Genomic DNA, 16,021 nt, shown 5'->3' with positions numbered 1-16,021 from the left:
AATTCATATGGAATCACCAAAAACCCCGAATAGCCAAAGCTCTACTGAAAAAAAAAGAAGGAAATGGAGGCATCACACTCCCAGACTTCAAACTATACTACAAAGCCATAATCATCAAAACTGCATGGTATTGGAACAAGAACAGACATACAGACCAATGGAATCGAATAGAAAATCCAGAAATAAACCCACAGATTTATGGTCAACTAATCTTTGACAAAGGAGCGAAGACTATGCATTGGAGCAAAGAAAGTTTGTTCAATAAATGGTGCTGGGAAAACTGGGTCGCTACATGCAAAAGAATGAAGCTTGACCACTACCTCACACCATACACAAAAATCAACTCAAAATGGATTAAAGAACTAGACATAAGACCTGAAACCATAAAATACATAGAAGGAAATATAGGCGAAACACTACGGGATTTGCACATCAAAGACATCTTTACAGACACATCACCCAAAGCAGTGATAGTGAAGAGAAAGATAAACAGCTGGGACTACATCAAATTAAAGAGCTTCTGCACAGCAAAAGAGACAATAACAAAAACAAAGAGAAACCCCACCAACTGGGAGAACATTTTTGCACCCAACACTAATGATAAAGGACTGATCACAAAAATCTGCAAAGAGCTGATGAGACTCAGCAACAACAAAGAAAATAATCCAGTCAAAAAATGGGCAGAAGAGCTAAAAAGAAACTTCTCTGAAGAGGAAATGCAAATGGCCAACAGACATATGAAAAAATGTTCAACATCACTTGTAATCAGGGAAATGCAAATCAAAACTACCATGAGATACCATCTCACACCAGTGAGAATGGCACATATTAAAAAAACTAGCAACAACAAATGTTGGCGAGGATGTGGAGAAAAAGGAACTCTTGTGCACTGTTGGTGGGAGTGCAAACTGGTCCAACCACTATGGAGAGCTGTGTGGAGATTTCTGCACCTACTAAACATAGAGCTTCCATATGATCCAGCAATTCCACTCCTAGGTATTTACCCAAAGGACACAGAAACATCAATTCCAAAGAGCACCTGCACTCCTATGTTTATAGCAGCACTGTTTACAATAGCTAAGCTTTGGAAACAACCCAAATGCCCAAAAATAGATGACTGGATCAAGAAGATGTGGTACATATATACCATGGAATATTACTCAGCATTCAAAAAAGATAAACACATGCAATTTGCAGCAACATGGATGGCACTGGAAGGGATCATGCTCAGCGAAATAAGCCAAAAAGAAAAAGAAAAATACCGGATGGTCTCACTCATAGCAGGAATCTAGAAAACTTAAATAAGGGACCAGGAAAATGAATATAAGAAAGTGAAAATCAAAATCAACAAAAAACTATGAACCAGAGACACTTTTTGGGGGTGGGGGGCGGAGGGGAAGGATTGGGGTCAGAATGGGGCGTTTGCAATTGTATGGGGGAATATAAAAATAAAATTTAATATTTAAAAAAAAAAAAAAAAAGAAATAAGTCAAAAGGAAAAAGAAAAATTTACAGGAGAAATATAGGGAAACCAAGCAAAGGGTCAGAAAAGAGACAAAACTTGCACACTGACCATAGATCTGAGCATCCAGCAAGTGTTGGGGGACACAGGGGTCAAAACAGGGGAGGGAAGAGCAAAAGTGTCTATGGTGACAGTTCACAGGTGATGTGTGGTGGGAGATTTATGGAGACTACACCTGAGGGGAGAAATAAAATATTGTACAAAAATGAGCAACAATGTAAGAAAATAAAAAAGTTTAATCGATTAAAAATAAATCAATGGGGTGTTTTAAATAGCCCTCTGCATGGCAATGTGTATTTATATATCTCATGAATAAAAATAAGTGTTCTGGCTGGTCACATTCCAGAGACATGAGCACATGCACAGTGAAGGCAGAGACTATACAGCACAAGGAATTAAAGGCCAGAGAAGGCCCGATTTCTTGACCAGAGAGTCTCAGGGAATGCGAAGTGGGGGGTATCTGATCATGCAGAGGAGCCTCCATGGTGTCAGTGTGAGGCATGGACATCTCTAGTCTACCTCATATTTTGTTCACAATATATATAATGCATGAGATTATAAATGCCATAGATACAGGAACTCTGTCCATTAATTTCCTATGTCATAGACACCATGGAATTTAAAGCTAAAATTTCTAACACCATCAAATATTATAGCAAATGACAAGAGGGAAAGAACAAAAATTATTAATGACCATCATGAGAGAAATTTTACAGTCTTGCCTGAATTTTTTCAGAGAATTTTCAAAAGGAATGAAAGAATCAAAAGATAAAGAAAAAAATGTATATATATAAGAATAGCGGGATGGGGTGTCCACTTTTTTCCTACTTTCACTGAACTCTAGTAAGAAACAAGATGCTGTTTGTATTTCTAAGACATCTAAGAATCTTTTGTTGCTAAAACTCTTTTCAGAGCAAAGCCGTTCTTATGCAAAGGATAAATCTTATGCTGATTTATCCTTGAAATATATTAGAAACATTTACTGAGATCTTGAAAAATGTTACATTAAAATGCCTTTTTTCTTCCTATTTGGTATTTTTCTTTAGTGAAATAACCTTACAAAGCTAGATTTTTTTATTATTTTTAACAGATGAGAGAAGATGGTTGCATATCGCAGTGATTTTTCATAAGAAAATAAGCACAGGATAAGCTGTCTAATTGCTTGAGTCATGTGTATAGTGGAAAGAGCCAGAGATGTGGAGCCACACAATCTGGTGGAAGTCGTAGCTGCCTCTTATCCTGCCTGGTAATCTTTGGCAAGTCATTTACTGTCTTCAGGATTTAACCTCTCCATATGTGATCTGAACAGATAGACTCTTCATATGCCTATTGTGAGGTAAATCAGACAGTACACATTAAACCACATTGTAAACTATTATTGCAGCCTTAATGTCCTTAATGTATATTACTTAATGTAATGTACTTAATGTACTCCTATGAGCAATATAAATATAAAATAAAGAGTCCTGTCACATCCTGCATTGTAATTAGAGAATGTCTGATTCACTGGATGTGATCAAGAAGCAGAGTACAATGTATAAAACTAGAACCACTAAAAAAAGAAGAAGCAGAGTACAGAGAGCCATTTCTGGAATATTCTAAACAAAGATATATTGTTTTTAAGATGGCAGAATACCAATGCCAGAATCATCAGTTTTAGAGCACTGGAGCTGAGTTAGGGAGTACAGGGGTTGCCTGAAGTGCCACTTGAGTTTAAAATAGTGATTTGGGTGACAAGCTGGATGAAATGTTTGGTTTGGAGGCACTAAAGAAATAGAGACACTTTTATTTACAGATTCTTAAGAAAAGAACATTTAATCCAGGATAACCTTGAGGGAAGTCCCGGGAAGAAGGTGTTCTCTGGAAAGACCAGGGTGCAGGGCGTACTCTGGACGTGTGAGAATGTGGAAGAAAGACAACTCACTGCTACAATTATTTAAAAAGTTAGAGGATATAAGCTAATGTTTGGGAATAGTTAGCATTTCTCGGATTGAATATTAAACTTCCTCCAAGTAAAACAAGTCAACTGCTAAAGTCAGCCCTAAGCCAGTGCCAAGAAAATTCTGCTAAATTAGGATTCTAGGAGAGATATGACTCACTTTAGTATCACAGAGCTCTCAACCCATAAACTATCCCTTTGGAGTCCTTGAGAACATAAGGGATTACAAATAAATTTACTGACTTTCTATAAGGAAAGGAAATGCCTAAAATCATGATTCAGCTTTTTAAATTCAGTTTTCCTGTGTAATTATTATAGCTTCTGGGAAATACTGGATACTAAGATCATTTTTTAAATCATTTTAAATGTTTTAGTCTAAGACTCAGAGAAATGTTTTTAGAATAAAGAATTTTCTAAGTATTGATTCTAACTCATTCATCAAAATAAAAGTAACTAAAACTACATTAAAGAACACATTATTTCTATCATAAGCATATGTATAAGAAAAAAAAATATATATATAGAGAGAGAGAGCTCTTATGGAAGATCGTGTATATACAGTTAAAGTCCAAATCCAGTATGATATAGCTACTCTGAATAATCAGCAAATGTTAAAATGCTATCTCTTAAATGGACTTTCAAATGTGTGACCAACAAATTTGAAGTACTAATTATTGCTTATCTCCAATAGCATATAATTTCTTTTTCATAGATGTCTGCTTTTATCAATTATTGAACATTTGTTTTTCTATCTGGCTAAAACTGACATCAGCTAAAGTTTGAACTTAGTGCACAGCATTTATGCATGTGTGTCTGATTTGTCAAAACCCTTCAACATGGTGTTTCAAATATTTATTCATTTTACTTTGGCACTGTTAACCATGTGTACATATGCAAAGTGAACTAACTTTGAATGGTTATATACAGACAGAAAGAAATATGTAAAGAAAATAAATAATCTGCACCTTTAAAAAATATGTAGTGTTCCTTTTTAAAAGCATGAAGGATAAGGAAGTAGGACTAAAACAGATTCTTTTGCTGTGAAGTAACGTTAATCCCATAATTTTCACTCAGTTTCTTTGCCTAGGGGTAAATTTTCCTCCCAAATCTTGGAGAATCATAAAATTTGAGCTAAAAAGTCAATTCACAAGACTATATATCCCCTTACCCCACCTGTGTGTGACTGTTTACTGCAGAATGCTTATATCCCCATAGTACAGGCATCTTCCATAAAATAAAAATGCCTGTTAAACTGCTGTAACTCAGGAGCACGCCAAAGCATCATTTTAAAACTAACAAGGGTTTGGACAACACTCCCGCCACAATTGTATAATTTGTTCTTTTATTTTCTTGTTTTTTAAGGTTTAATGATAATCCTTAACTTTCCAAAGTGAAAACAAAGAAAATTTCTCTCCTACCTATATTTTTTTGTAATGGGGAACAAATGATAATTTCCGCCTACATCAGGCCTTCAAATTTCTTCTTATTCTTCTCATTTTCCCATTTTAGAGAGAAAATAATAATTTTCTTTCCTATGATTATTCTTTGCAATATTTGACGATCAGACCTCTCCATTTAAGATGAAGTTGAGGGGGAAAATTATCTAAAATTGCACATTATACTCTCTTACCTAATCTTATGTTTGTCTCCTCCGCTAGATGCTAGGATCCTTGAGACCAGGAAATATTTTTTTGTCCTATATGTCTTTTATCAAATATCAATAAGAATTTGATAGACCAATGAATAACTTCATCAGATCATGGTGTAAAAGAAAGGATTTTGGAGCTCATCAGAACACTGAGACTATTAAAGGGATCCACATTGATCTTTGCCCTCCATTCTGAAGGTGTCTGAAGGGTACCAGAGAGAAGGCAAAGGCCCCCAAGTATTGACCGCCAAATCTGCTCTCATGAGAACTGCTATGGCATGTGGCCCTACGCATGCAGGTTGATACTAATAAACACTAACAAGACAGATTATGACTCTTCTCATCCTTGAGCAGATGAAGTGAGGCCAGCCGCAGTGAGGGCACTTTGCTATAATAATCCAATAAATACTTTTGAAATGATGCTTACTTTTGCATTCAAGTCTAATAGCAAAGCCACATCGAGTAGAAAATAAAGAACATCTCCCCTTCCCCCCAATACCAAGCAGAAATTCCAGAGATTTCGCCAAGCTCCCCAAAGATTTATCACTTCTTAGGAGACTTTGTACAAAGAATTACAAAATCTCCTTAGCACTATAAGGGCCAGATGTTACTGTCAAATTGTAACCATCCGAGGCTACATGTGTACACACATTGCACAGTCTTCTGTAAGTGCACACAAGAGGCATAAGAGATAGAAATTATAACCAACCCCAGGCTTTTTCTAAGCTGGAGGGAAATTGCCACTGTTTCTCCTCTTGTTCACTAGGGGGCAGACTTATTTTCAACTGAGGACACCCCTCAGACAAGACATCCAGGCCAAGAAAATGGTGTAGGCAATCATGTTAGGATTTGTGTACAACTATTGATGAGTCTTATCTTCAGCTTGTTGCACCAGCATTTGATCTGAAATATTTTTTTTCAATCTTCAGACACATTATTCCTACCTAATTACACAAAAAAAAATTTCCCTTAAGTAAATCAAATCATTTTTTGACCTCTTGGTGTTAGAGAATACCCTGAAATCAATGCCTCTCTATAAGTATCAGTTACTGAGAGCTGACCATTCGTTTTCAATTGAATTCGAAGTTACAGTTTTTATTCTAGAGCTTCCCTGGGTAGCCATGGTTAAATAGATTGTTCCAGTCATCCAGTTTCAATGTAGAGTTCAGAAGGGCTTGGAGTGAGTATAAGAAGATATCAGACAGTCACAAAGACAGCCATGGTGCACCAGAAGGAAACTGAACATCACACCTGGTATAGGCAAGTCCTTCTTTTCACCACAGACTCTGGCAGCCTCTGAAAAACCAGAGGGAGAACCCACAGTTAGGAGTGATCAGCAGGGAAATGGAGCACACACCCTAGCTGCACAGAAAGTACAAAAATCATGTAGCTGAGCTAGAGAGATCGGTCACCTTACCTTAATTCTGTTAGGTTAAATCATAGGAAATTATTGATATTTTACTGGATTGTTCTAAAAAAATGCAAGTTCATGTGGTTCAACCTCACAGCATAAGTTGCTCTGAGCGAATGCTGTGAAGAAGCTGAGCCTGCCTGGTTCTGGTGACACAGACCTGGTGGATGATTTGCCTCTAGAGATCAGAGACATTTGCGTGACCTTCCCTGAGGCTCTGCTGTTCCTTTGAGCGGTGCAGGGGCATCCCAGGAGGGCTGGGAAAGAACAGGGGTGGACACCATATGGATGAGACCTCAGCACCCTGATCAGAAGTACCATTTTATCTGCTTCCTATTGTATGGATCCATTAGGACCTGATTTAGAAAATAATAGTGCAAATTCTATAAAACATGAAATTCATTTTTTAAGGAACCCACATACAAATGTGGACACTTTAGAATATCAAAGCTTTAAAACTGTAAATCCTGAAAGCCATGAACATGTGTGTTGATTACATTATTTCGTGTAAAAGACAAGAAAGGATTTTCACTTCTGATGCTGATAATCTCTTTCCAGTTAGGTTAACATCATATTCGAAAAATGTATTCAGAAAAATACTGACATTTCAGAAGGACAACACCATATTTCTCAGCACATAAATGGAAGTAAATCTTGGTGAATAGGTCCATACAGAGAGAAAGTCATCTTTTGAGCCTTTAAATGATTTGGGACAAAAGGTTAAAAAGGATATTATTCAAACTACAAATCAGGAGAACTCCTGCCAGTATATATACCACATGACAGGAAGCTTCTGCCTTCATGGCTTGTGGCTGGGGTTGGAAGGTTCATGTAAAGACAGGATAATCACTTGTCTCGGATCTGAGCTGTGTCTACTGCTTCAATTTGCTTGATACTTTTGACTATAAATAACCAATAAATTTGGTCCAGAAAGCAGTTGAGATCATTGCACAATAGGTCAATTTATTTACTGGAATTTTCTCTTAAACGGAGCTACGTTCTCAGTTCAGGCAGATGCTGAAGCTGGTTGCACTTTTGTGGGTATAAACATGATCATAAGCCCCATTATTTCAGTGAGCTGACTTGGGCATAAAGAATTCCTTTGTAGGTTTAAAAAGCAAATATCTTTCAGCAAACATGTTTAGTCTGATACCATAAGTAATTAAAATTTTCAAATGACTGAAATTATCCAGTGAGATATTACTTTGTAAGACATAAAAGGCCCTGCAAATGTTAACTCTCATTTAAAAATTAGAAATGAGAGTTGTGTTTTAGGGGCCTTCCACATCTCAGAGAAGAAATGAAAGTTTTAAAATTCTTTTCAGAAAACAGGAAATTTATCTTACCCTATCCTGCTATGAAAGTGAGGGGGAAAAAAACCCACAGAGGAAAAGATAGTGCTAGAAAGTGCCTCTTCCTTGAACATAGGCCTTATGATTTTAAATCAAAGTGGACAAAACTGCCTGCTACTGACAGGCAGAAAACAAAGAATATAATTAGCTTAAAATTCTGCTACTTACATAAAACTAAAAGACCCATCTGTAGTGAAATCCAAATGAAAGGCTATTTCCTTTCAAGGGTTAACTTAAGACTCCGTAATGCTCATCCTTACTTTACTTTACTATACAATTGTACCTTATTTAAAATAAAAAAAAAATTAAGTTGGTAAACGCAATCCAAGCCTCTCTTCATTTGATGCTTAGATTAGTACTAAAATGAACAGCTAATGTCTAGGCCCTTTGTTGTGAAAGACTTTCTTTCAATGCCTTGTAGTCGAGGTGGCTTAACTTCTAAGTATCAGCTTTAAAAATGCCTAGAACCCCTGGAATCACAGGGTGAATGCTCAGAAGCACTGGAGAATCCCTTAACTCTTCTGAAATACATAGAACAGTAGGCCATTTCCTATATAAGCTTTTTCTACAGTCTTAAAAAAAATAGTCTGTGAACGTTAAAAATTCAACAACTTTTTTTCCTTTCATTTGGAGAAATACTGGTTTGCTATATGATCTCAGAAATCTAAAAATATGTTCTTTCCTTTTTCGTATCCTTTGTACTTTCTGAACATGCTGTCTCCTAAGCTATTTGCAGATTTATTAACAATAATGTTTATTTTCTTGGGGACTCTACTTTCAATTTGGTAAACTCATCCAGTCTAAGGATTAACCTACAGAGAATAACACGTTGAAATCCATACAGTTTCAGAGGGCTCGTCTTAATCTTTACATGATACATTCTTTTAGTTACCCTCAATTGTTATTTTAACATTATATTAATTCAAATTATTTCTTCAAAGTCTTTTACTGCTGTTGATGTTGATGTTGATGTCTATTGTTCTTTTTTTTTTTTTTTTTTTTTTTTTAAATATTAAATTTTATTTTTATATTCCCCCATACAATTGCAAACGCCCCATTCTGACCCCAATCCTTCCCCTCCCGCCCCCCACCCCCAAAAAGTGTCTCTGGTTCATAGTTTTTTGTTGATTTTGATTTTCACTTTCTTATATTCATTTTCCTGGTCCCTTATTTAAGTTTTCTAGATTCCTGCTATGAGTGAGACCATCCGGTATTTTTCTTTTTCTTTTTGGCTTATTTCGCTGAGCATGATCCCTTCCAGCGCCATCCATGTTGCTGCAAATTGCATGTGTTTATCTTTTTTGAATGCTGAGTAATATTCCATGGTATATATGTACCACATCTTCTTGATCCAGTCATCTACTTTTGGGCATTTGGGTTGTTTCCAAAGCTTAGCTATTGTAAACAGTGCTGCTATAAACATAGGAGTGCAGGTGCTCTTTGGAATTGATGTTTCTGTGTCCTTTGGGTAAATACCTAGGAGTGGAATTGCTGGATCATATGGAAGCTCTATGTTTAGTAGGTCCAGAAATCTCCACACAGCTCTCCATAGTGGTTGGACCAGTTTGCACTCCCACCAACAGTGCAGAAGAGTTCCTTTTTCTCCACATCCTCGCCAACATTTGTTGTTGCTAGTTTTTTTAATATGTGCCATTCTCACTGGTGTGAGATGGTATCTCATGGTAGTTTTGATTTGCATTTCCCTGATTGCAAGTGATGTTGAACATTTTTTCATATGTCTGTTGGCCATTTGCATTTCCTCTTCAGAGAAGTTTCTTTTTAGCTCTTCTGCCCATTTTTTGACTGGATTATTTTCTTTGTTGTTGCTGAGTCTCATCAGCTCTTTGCAGATTTTTGTGATCAGTCCTTTATCATTAGTGTTGGGTGCAAAAATGTTCTCCCAGTTGGTGGGGTTTCTCTTTGTTTTTGTTATTGTCTCTTTTGCTGTGCAGAAGCTCTTTAATTTGATGTAGTCCCAGCTGTTTATCTTTCTCTTCACTATCACTGCTTTGGGTGATGTGTCTGTAAAGATGTCTTTGATGTGCAAATCCCGTAGTGTTTCGCCTATATTTCCTTCATACCTCAACATCATAAAGGCCATCTATGACAAGCCAACAGCCAGTATCATTCTCAATGGTGAAAAGCTGAAAGCAATTCCATTAAGATCTGGAACAAGACAAGGATGTCCACTCTCACCACTGCTTTTCAATATAATACTGGAAGTCCTAGCCAGAGCAATAAGACAAGAGAAAGACATCCAAGGAATCCAAATAGGAAAAGAAGAAGTCAAACTATCACTATTTGCAGATGATATGATAATATACATAGAGAACCCCAAAATCTCCACAGAAAAACTAATTCAACTCATCAATCAATTCAGTAAAGTGGCAGGATACAAAATCAACACGCAAAAGATGTCTATTGTTCTTAAAGGAAGCTCTTCATCATCCATTGTATTCTAGAAATCTAAATGCAACTGTGGAGTAAGAAATTTTCATTCCAAGCTTTTAGAAAAGTGTAACAATCTCTTTACACAAGTACCTCAAAATCTCAGTGCCCTGATAGGTTGGCATCCCAAATGACCAATTGCTAAACTATATAAATTCACCAGGTGCACAGACTTACTGGAATCAAAATCATCAGAATTGTCTAACTACTTGAAGGGCATTGCTCTCTGTTCAGTAAATGTCACTATGAAATCCCTGCCTTCGAAAGGAACTTCTTCGGGCCCTCCACAGTTGATGATGAAAGAAGAATTTCCAAATGGGTCTGGTAGGAGGACCTGCAGGCCTAACTCTTGTCCCTGGGTTCCACCTTTCATCAGCAGCTGAAGAGACTGAAAGCTGTACCCTGCTGAGAAAGCCCTGGGCTTTCTAGGCCATGGTAGCAGTGGGGACACTTGGGAGATCACCAAGAAGAAGGTGCAATATGGAGGTGGAAGTCAGGGCTTCTCCTCCTGGATGGGATCCAGATTTGATTTTTAATTTTTTAAGGAAGAGAACAGGTTTCCTTAGAGCATTATAAGGGGATTAAGAGAATTAGAAGACTAAAATTATTGTAGCTTTAGAAAATGATCTCAGGGAAGTTATTTAAATTCCCTATGCCTTAACTGCCCTGTGAGAAAATGGAAATGAGAAGGCCTGGGCCCTTCCAGTTACAGAGGGGTAGATGTTAAAAATAAAAAGGACTTTTAGCTTCTCTATGGGAAATGTATGTGCAAAATACTGCTCACTTTTTAAGGCAGAGGAAAATAGAATACAAAACACAGTACAGATTAATGTGCATAGTTGATAGTATTCAGTTTTTCTTATCAAAATATAGTAGTCAACCATGTTTTTAAGCACCTTGGGGGCAAATGGTTTCAAGGTCTCAACACAATTCTGAGCTAGGAGACGCCTCCAGGAAGATAAGGGTCTGGCAGTTTGTTTGGTGTCCCAAAAGATTTCCAGACAGCAGTTTGTTTCCTTTTCCTTTTTATGAATGGCAGTAGTATTATGCTTTGTCTGCATTTTCTACCAAAGCCATTCATAAAAATAAAAACAAAACAAAATAACAACAACAAAAATCTTTCTCGGCACAGTCTGGAGCCATTGGGTGCCAGAGGCTGGGAAAACATCGTGGCAGCCATAATCCAACCAGCATTGAAAGTATTCAAGGGTCTGTTTGTTTGGTGGTCTGAAAAGTATGAAGTGCTGTAAGGAAGGGCAGCTGGTAGAAGTTCTGTGACACGGACTAGGCTGGGAGCCAGGGCTGGCAGAGTTTCAGACATTGTCTTTCCCCTCATTGAAGTGTCAGGACCTAATTCATGGAAAATTGGGTGAGCTGGCAGCCCTTTCAGAGGATTTCATTGAGCCCTGCAGTGTGCAGGAGTCACATGAATGTGGGATCCCGGGCCAAAAAAGGAGGGGGACTTCTCAGCAGTAGGAACCAGTCAGCCTGCAAGAATGTGTGGGGATTTGAAACGGTTTAGGAGTAAACATGTGTACAGGTGTAATCGGCAGGAAAAAAGAGAAGGAAGAAAAGTGCTCTGTTCTTACAAATGACTCTTTTGAAATGAATACTCTCTTAGCACACACTTTTGAATCCTAAGAGACAAGAAGTCCTAATCAGCCTTGCTTCAGTTGAACCTGGAGAAAAACATCATCTTAAAACCCAGGCTTTATGATGTCATCTCTACTGTAATTGTCAAAGGGAAGAACTTTTTTTCAATGAACAAAAAGTATTTTACCATTTCTTTTATATTTATCTTGTTCATGATTTTAAAAAAAGACTGATGACTTTTATATAACATAGCTTAATAAGCAATAAAACATCACATCATCACTGAAATTCTAGAGGAAGAAAAATGAACTGGAGCTCTTCTCCCCCAGGATATAGAAAACTTGCCTTCACTTCTGGTATTTGGGAGAAATGTGGCCATTTTGTTTCTTTCACTTGTACCCGGAAAGCATGACACTGTCCATAGCAGGGTGACTCAGTGCACTCACAAATCTCAGGGATGTGTAGATAGAATCAGTGAGGCTTATGTTCATATGTGAGAAGGAGCACTGGAAGTAATCCATCAAAGCCCAAACTTCAAGTTCACATTTCACAATATCAGAGAATAATTTCATACATTGCTGGTAGGTATGTAAAATGGTATAGCTGTTTTGAAACACTGGCAGCTCCTCAAAAATTTGAACATTGAGTTACCTATAGGACACACAAATCCCACTCCCAGCTATCTACCCAAAAGAAATGAATGCAGGTCAGGCCTCCCCGGTGGCACAAAGGGTTGAGACACAGCCTATGAAGCTGTTCACAGCCACTGCAGCACAAGTTCGATTCCCGGCCAGGGAGCTACTCACATGGCTCAGCAGACCACTCCTGACTTGCCCGCTGCTCCCCTCGGCAGTGTATTTCAGTCGATCTGCCTGTTCTGTTCCCCACTCTGTCTCTGGTGAATGCTCCCACCCCCCGATGCCTCTGGCCTGTACCCCAGTTCTTGTATGCATGAATAAATAAATCTTTAAAAGAAATGAATGCAGGTCCACAGTAAAACTTGTATATGAATGTTCATAGCAGCATTGCTCATGGTGCCCGAAAGGTAGGAACAATCCAGTGTCCATCAACTGATAGGTTGATGCAGTATAAACAAAATGTAGTATATCCACAGAATGGAATATTATTTAATGATGAAAAGGAATGAAGAATTCATGTATGCTACAACACAGACAACCCTAGAAAAACATTAGGCTAAGTGTAAGAAACCAGATACAAAGATGATAGATCATATGATTATATTATGTGAAATGTTCAGAATAAGCTGATGTATAGAGACAGAACATAGATTGTCAGTTAGGGGTGGGAGGGCAGCTAGGCAGGCAGGAGGGGATGGAGAGTGGCCACTAATGGGTGTGGGGTTACTTTTAGAAGAGATAAAAATGCTCTAAAATTAAATTGTATTGAAGATTGTACAACCCTCTGAATACATTAAAAAAGATTAAGTTATGCACTTCACATGGGTAAATTTCATGTTATGTAAATTATATCTCAATAAAAGGTATTTTTTTAATATTAACAAGTTAGGCCTCTACTCTCCCTAAGTTTTTTGATATTAGATTAAAAATAAAGTGAAGCAAGTTTATCTTGATATAACTAGTATATAAATGTGTGTGTGTGTGTGTGTGTGTGTATAACACACACACACATATATATATGCCAGAGCTTTAATTGGGAATTATTTTAACTGAGTTAACCTGTATGAATAAGCACACTTTCACCTTAGATGAAACATTTGAACTTTGAATTTTTCTTCTTTACTTTGCAGACAACGGTCTATATTTAAAACATGTATACTTAGTTGTTTTCATCATGTTTCCTTTTAAAATATAACAGTTCTTTTTTTTTTCTTCCTTAGCCACAACAAGTTGTTCAGAAGAAGCCTGCTCAGGTAAGAGATGGCAGTTACGATTTTTTCTTCCAGTTTATATGAAAAGGAAAGTGAAAAAATATGACCAAATTAAACCTTTAATTTGTATTTTTCTAGTTTTGATTTTGTCAGCATTGCACTATTCTTGAAAATTGGCTTCAGAGTCAGAAATACATAGTATGAGATTATATCATTAAAAAGCCTAAAAGATAAAGACCTGAAATACACAAAGCAAATATGCTTTTAAAAATAAAATCTTCACTTCAAGGTCACATTTAAAACAACTCATTAACATCAAATTTTGTCTTTACCACCTAACTCTCTGTATTCCATTGACTTGATACAGGCCTTGTTGTCTGCAAAATACATCATGATGTCCAATATGTCTGTTCATTGAATTGTTCCATAATGTTTGATGATCCCAAACTACCCCCCATCCAAAGTCTGGGAAACTGGAAAATTTAAGTTATACTGGTTTTATTGATTGATGAAGTCTCAGGTCATGCTTCAATGACTGAATCACAGTCTCTGAAGTCTTTGGCAAAATCAAAATAGGAACCAACTTTACTCCTGTTATTCCTTATGCCTGAAATTCCCTGACCTAACTATAACCTACAGATAAAAACATAAGAATCCTATTTATTGAGGAAGTATATTGTGAAGAACACAGAAGAATAAATTAATCATGATTGCCAAGTGTGAGCTGTTCTTAAAATATAAGAAAGTCCTACAGTCCTCCCTTCTGGGTTTTAAGGGCAGATCTAAGTGTATTATGCAGAGTCTGTGGTGCATTAAGCAATACGAGCCAGCAGTGAGCCTCTCTTCCAGCTTCTACATTCTGTGATGTCAAATAGGTAGTTTTCAATCCATTGTGATGAGTCTTTACAACATGGAAAGTAACAAGTATTACACACCAAGACTTCTTTTCCTGAAGAGCAAGTTGCCAAACATTAACCTATAGACTATAGACTCCACCCATCAGTGATTCTGCTTATTGGTTTGGAGACTCAAGCAATAGTATTTTTTTAATGAACTTCCCAAGTGATTCTAATGTGCAGCCAGAGATGAAGACATTTGGTGAACACACACAAGAAGAAGTTTGAACAAACTACCACAGAATGTCATTGAACACGAGGCACAAGGGAATATAGATGAATGAGTGGAATGCCATGTGTTATTTAAGGGAATGATTCCCAGAGGTTTGGATTTTGTTTTTGTTGTTTAGTTGTGGAAGAAAAACTAGAAATATAAATTAGGATAAAGTAAGAAAAATGTTATAGAGGAAATGAATGGTATATTCAAATGTAGCGAAGAAAACAGATCATGGGTTGAGATAAAGAATGTGGCTATAGCTGACTGTAAATTGGGCAGTAATATACCAAGAAATGATATAAGTAAAACCACAAATTTTACCCAAGAGAAGCAGGAATGTCAAAGAAGCCACAGATGGAGGGGATGGTCTACAATATGGCTGGCCTAGAGAACCTGCTCCAAATTTGCCCTTAAAAAGAGAATTCAGATTCAGAACTAGAAAAATGAACATGAGTTCATTTGGCTTCCTTATCTATATTGTCTAAAGACACTGTGATGAATTATATAAACATGAGGACTACATGGAGTTCATGGAGAAAAATGTAAATTTTACGTTACATTCAAAAGAATCTCATTCTTTTCCATGTTTCTTTCAAAATACCCTCCCAGATAGCTTTTCCATGTGACAGCTGCATTAATTCACGCTCTTACTCTTTCTTCAGCCACAGTAATTTGAGGGATTGTATTCAGGTTCTGTTTTAAGGTGGTGAAGATATTAGCATATTTAAATATTTTACATATAAGCAAATGAAGTAACAAGACACAACAAAAATCACTTCGACTTTGAGAAATATGTGGTGGTTACAAGAGGGAAAAGAGAAGTGAGGGGTGAATAGAGTCAATTTGATGGTGTAAACAGCACTAGGACTTTGGTGGTAAGTACTGTAAGGTTTATATACTTGTCAAGGTATAAAGCTGTACCAGTGAAACATACAATATTGTAAAGCAATGACAGATCAATTAATTTTATTTAAATAAAGCAAAATGGAGAAAGGAGCTCATCCGCATGAAAGGAGACATAGTTTTTACTTTCTGACCCCATCATTGGGTGAATTCTCTCTCTGCCTTTTCACTCATTTCTGAAATGGGATCACATCAGCAGCTCTTCTCTTAATTACATAAATTACAAGGATTAATTATCATGTG

General features: G+C 36.9%; 1 protein-coding gene across 1 annotated transcript in view; it reads left to right on the top strand.

Annotated features, from left to right (window-relative positions):
* HMGA2 (high mobility group AT-hook 2) overlaps positions 1–16,021 on the top strand; it is a 133,475-nt gene that overhangs the window by 107,965 nt on the left and 9,489 nt on the right. Inside the window, exon 4 of the mRNA XM_037514049.2 lies at positions 13,772–13,804. Coding sequence (XP_037369946.2) covers positions 13,772–13,804 — 33 coding nt within the window. The remainder of the gene's footprint in view (positions 1–13,771; positions 13,805–16,021) is intronic.

The sequence above is a fragment of the Talpa occidentalis genome, unplaced genomic scaffold (genome assembly GCF_014898055.3).
Source record: "Talpa occidentalis isolate TD23 unplaced genomic scaffold, MPIMG_talOcc4v2.1 talOcc4.16, whole genome shotgun sequence".
NCBI lineage: Eukaryota > Metazoa > Chordata > Mammalia > Eulipotyphla > Talpidae > Talpa > Talpa occidentalis.
This window is presented reverse-complemented; position numbering and strand designations above follow the sequence as displayed.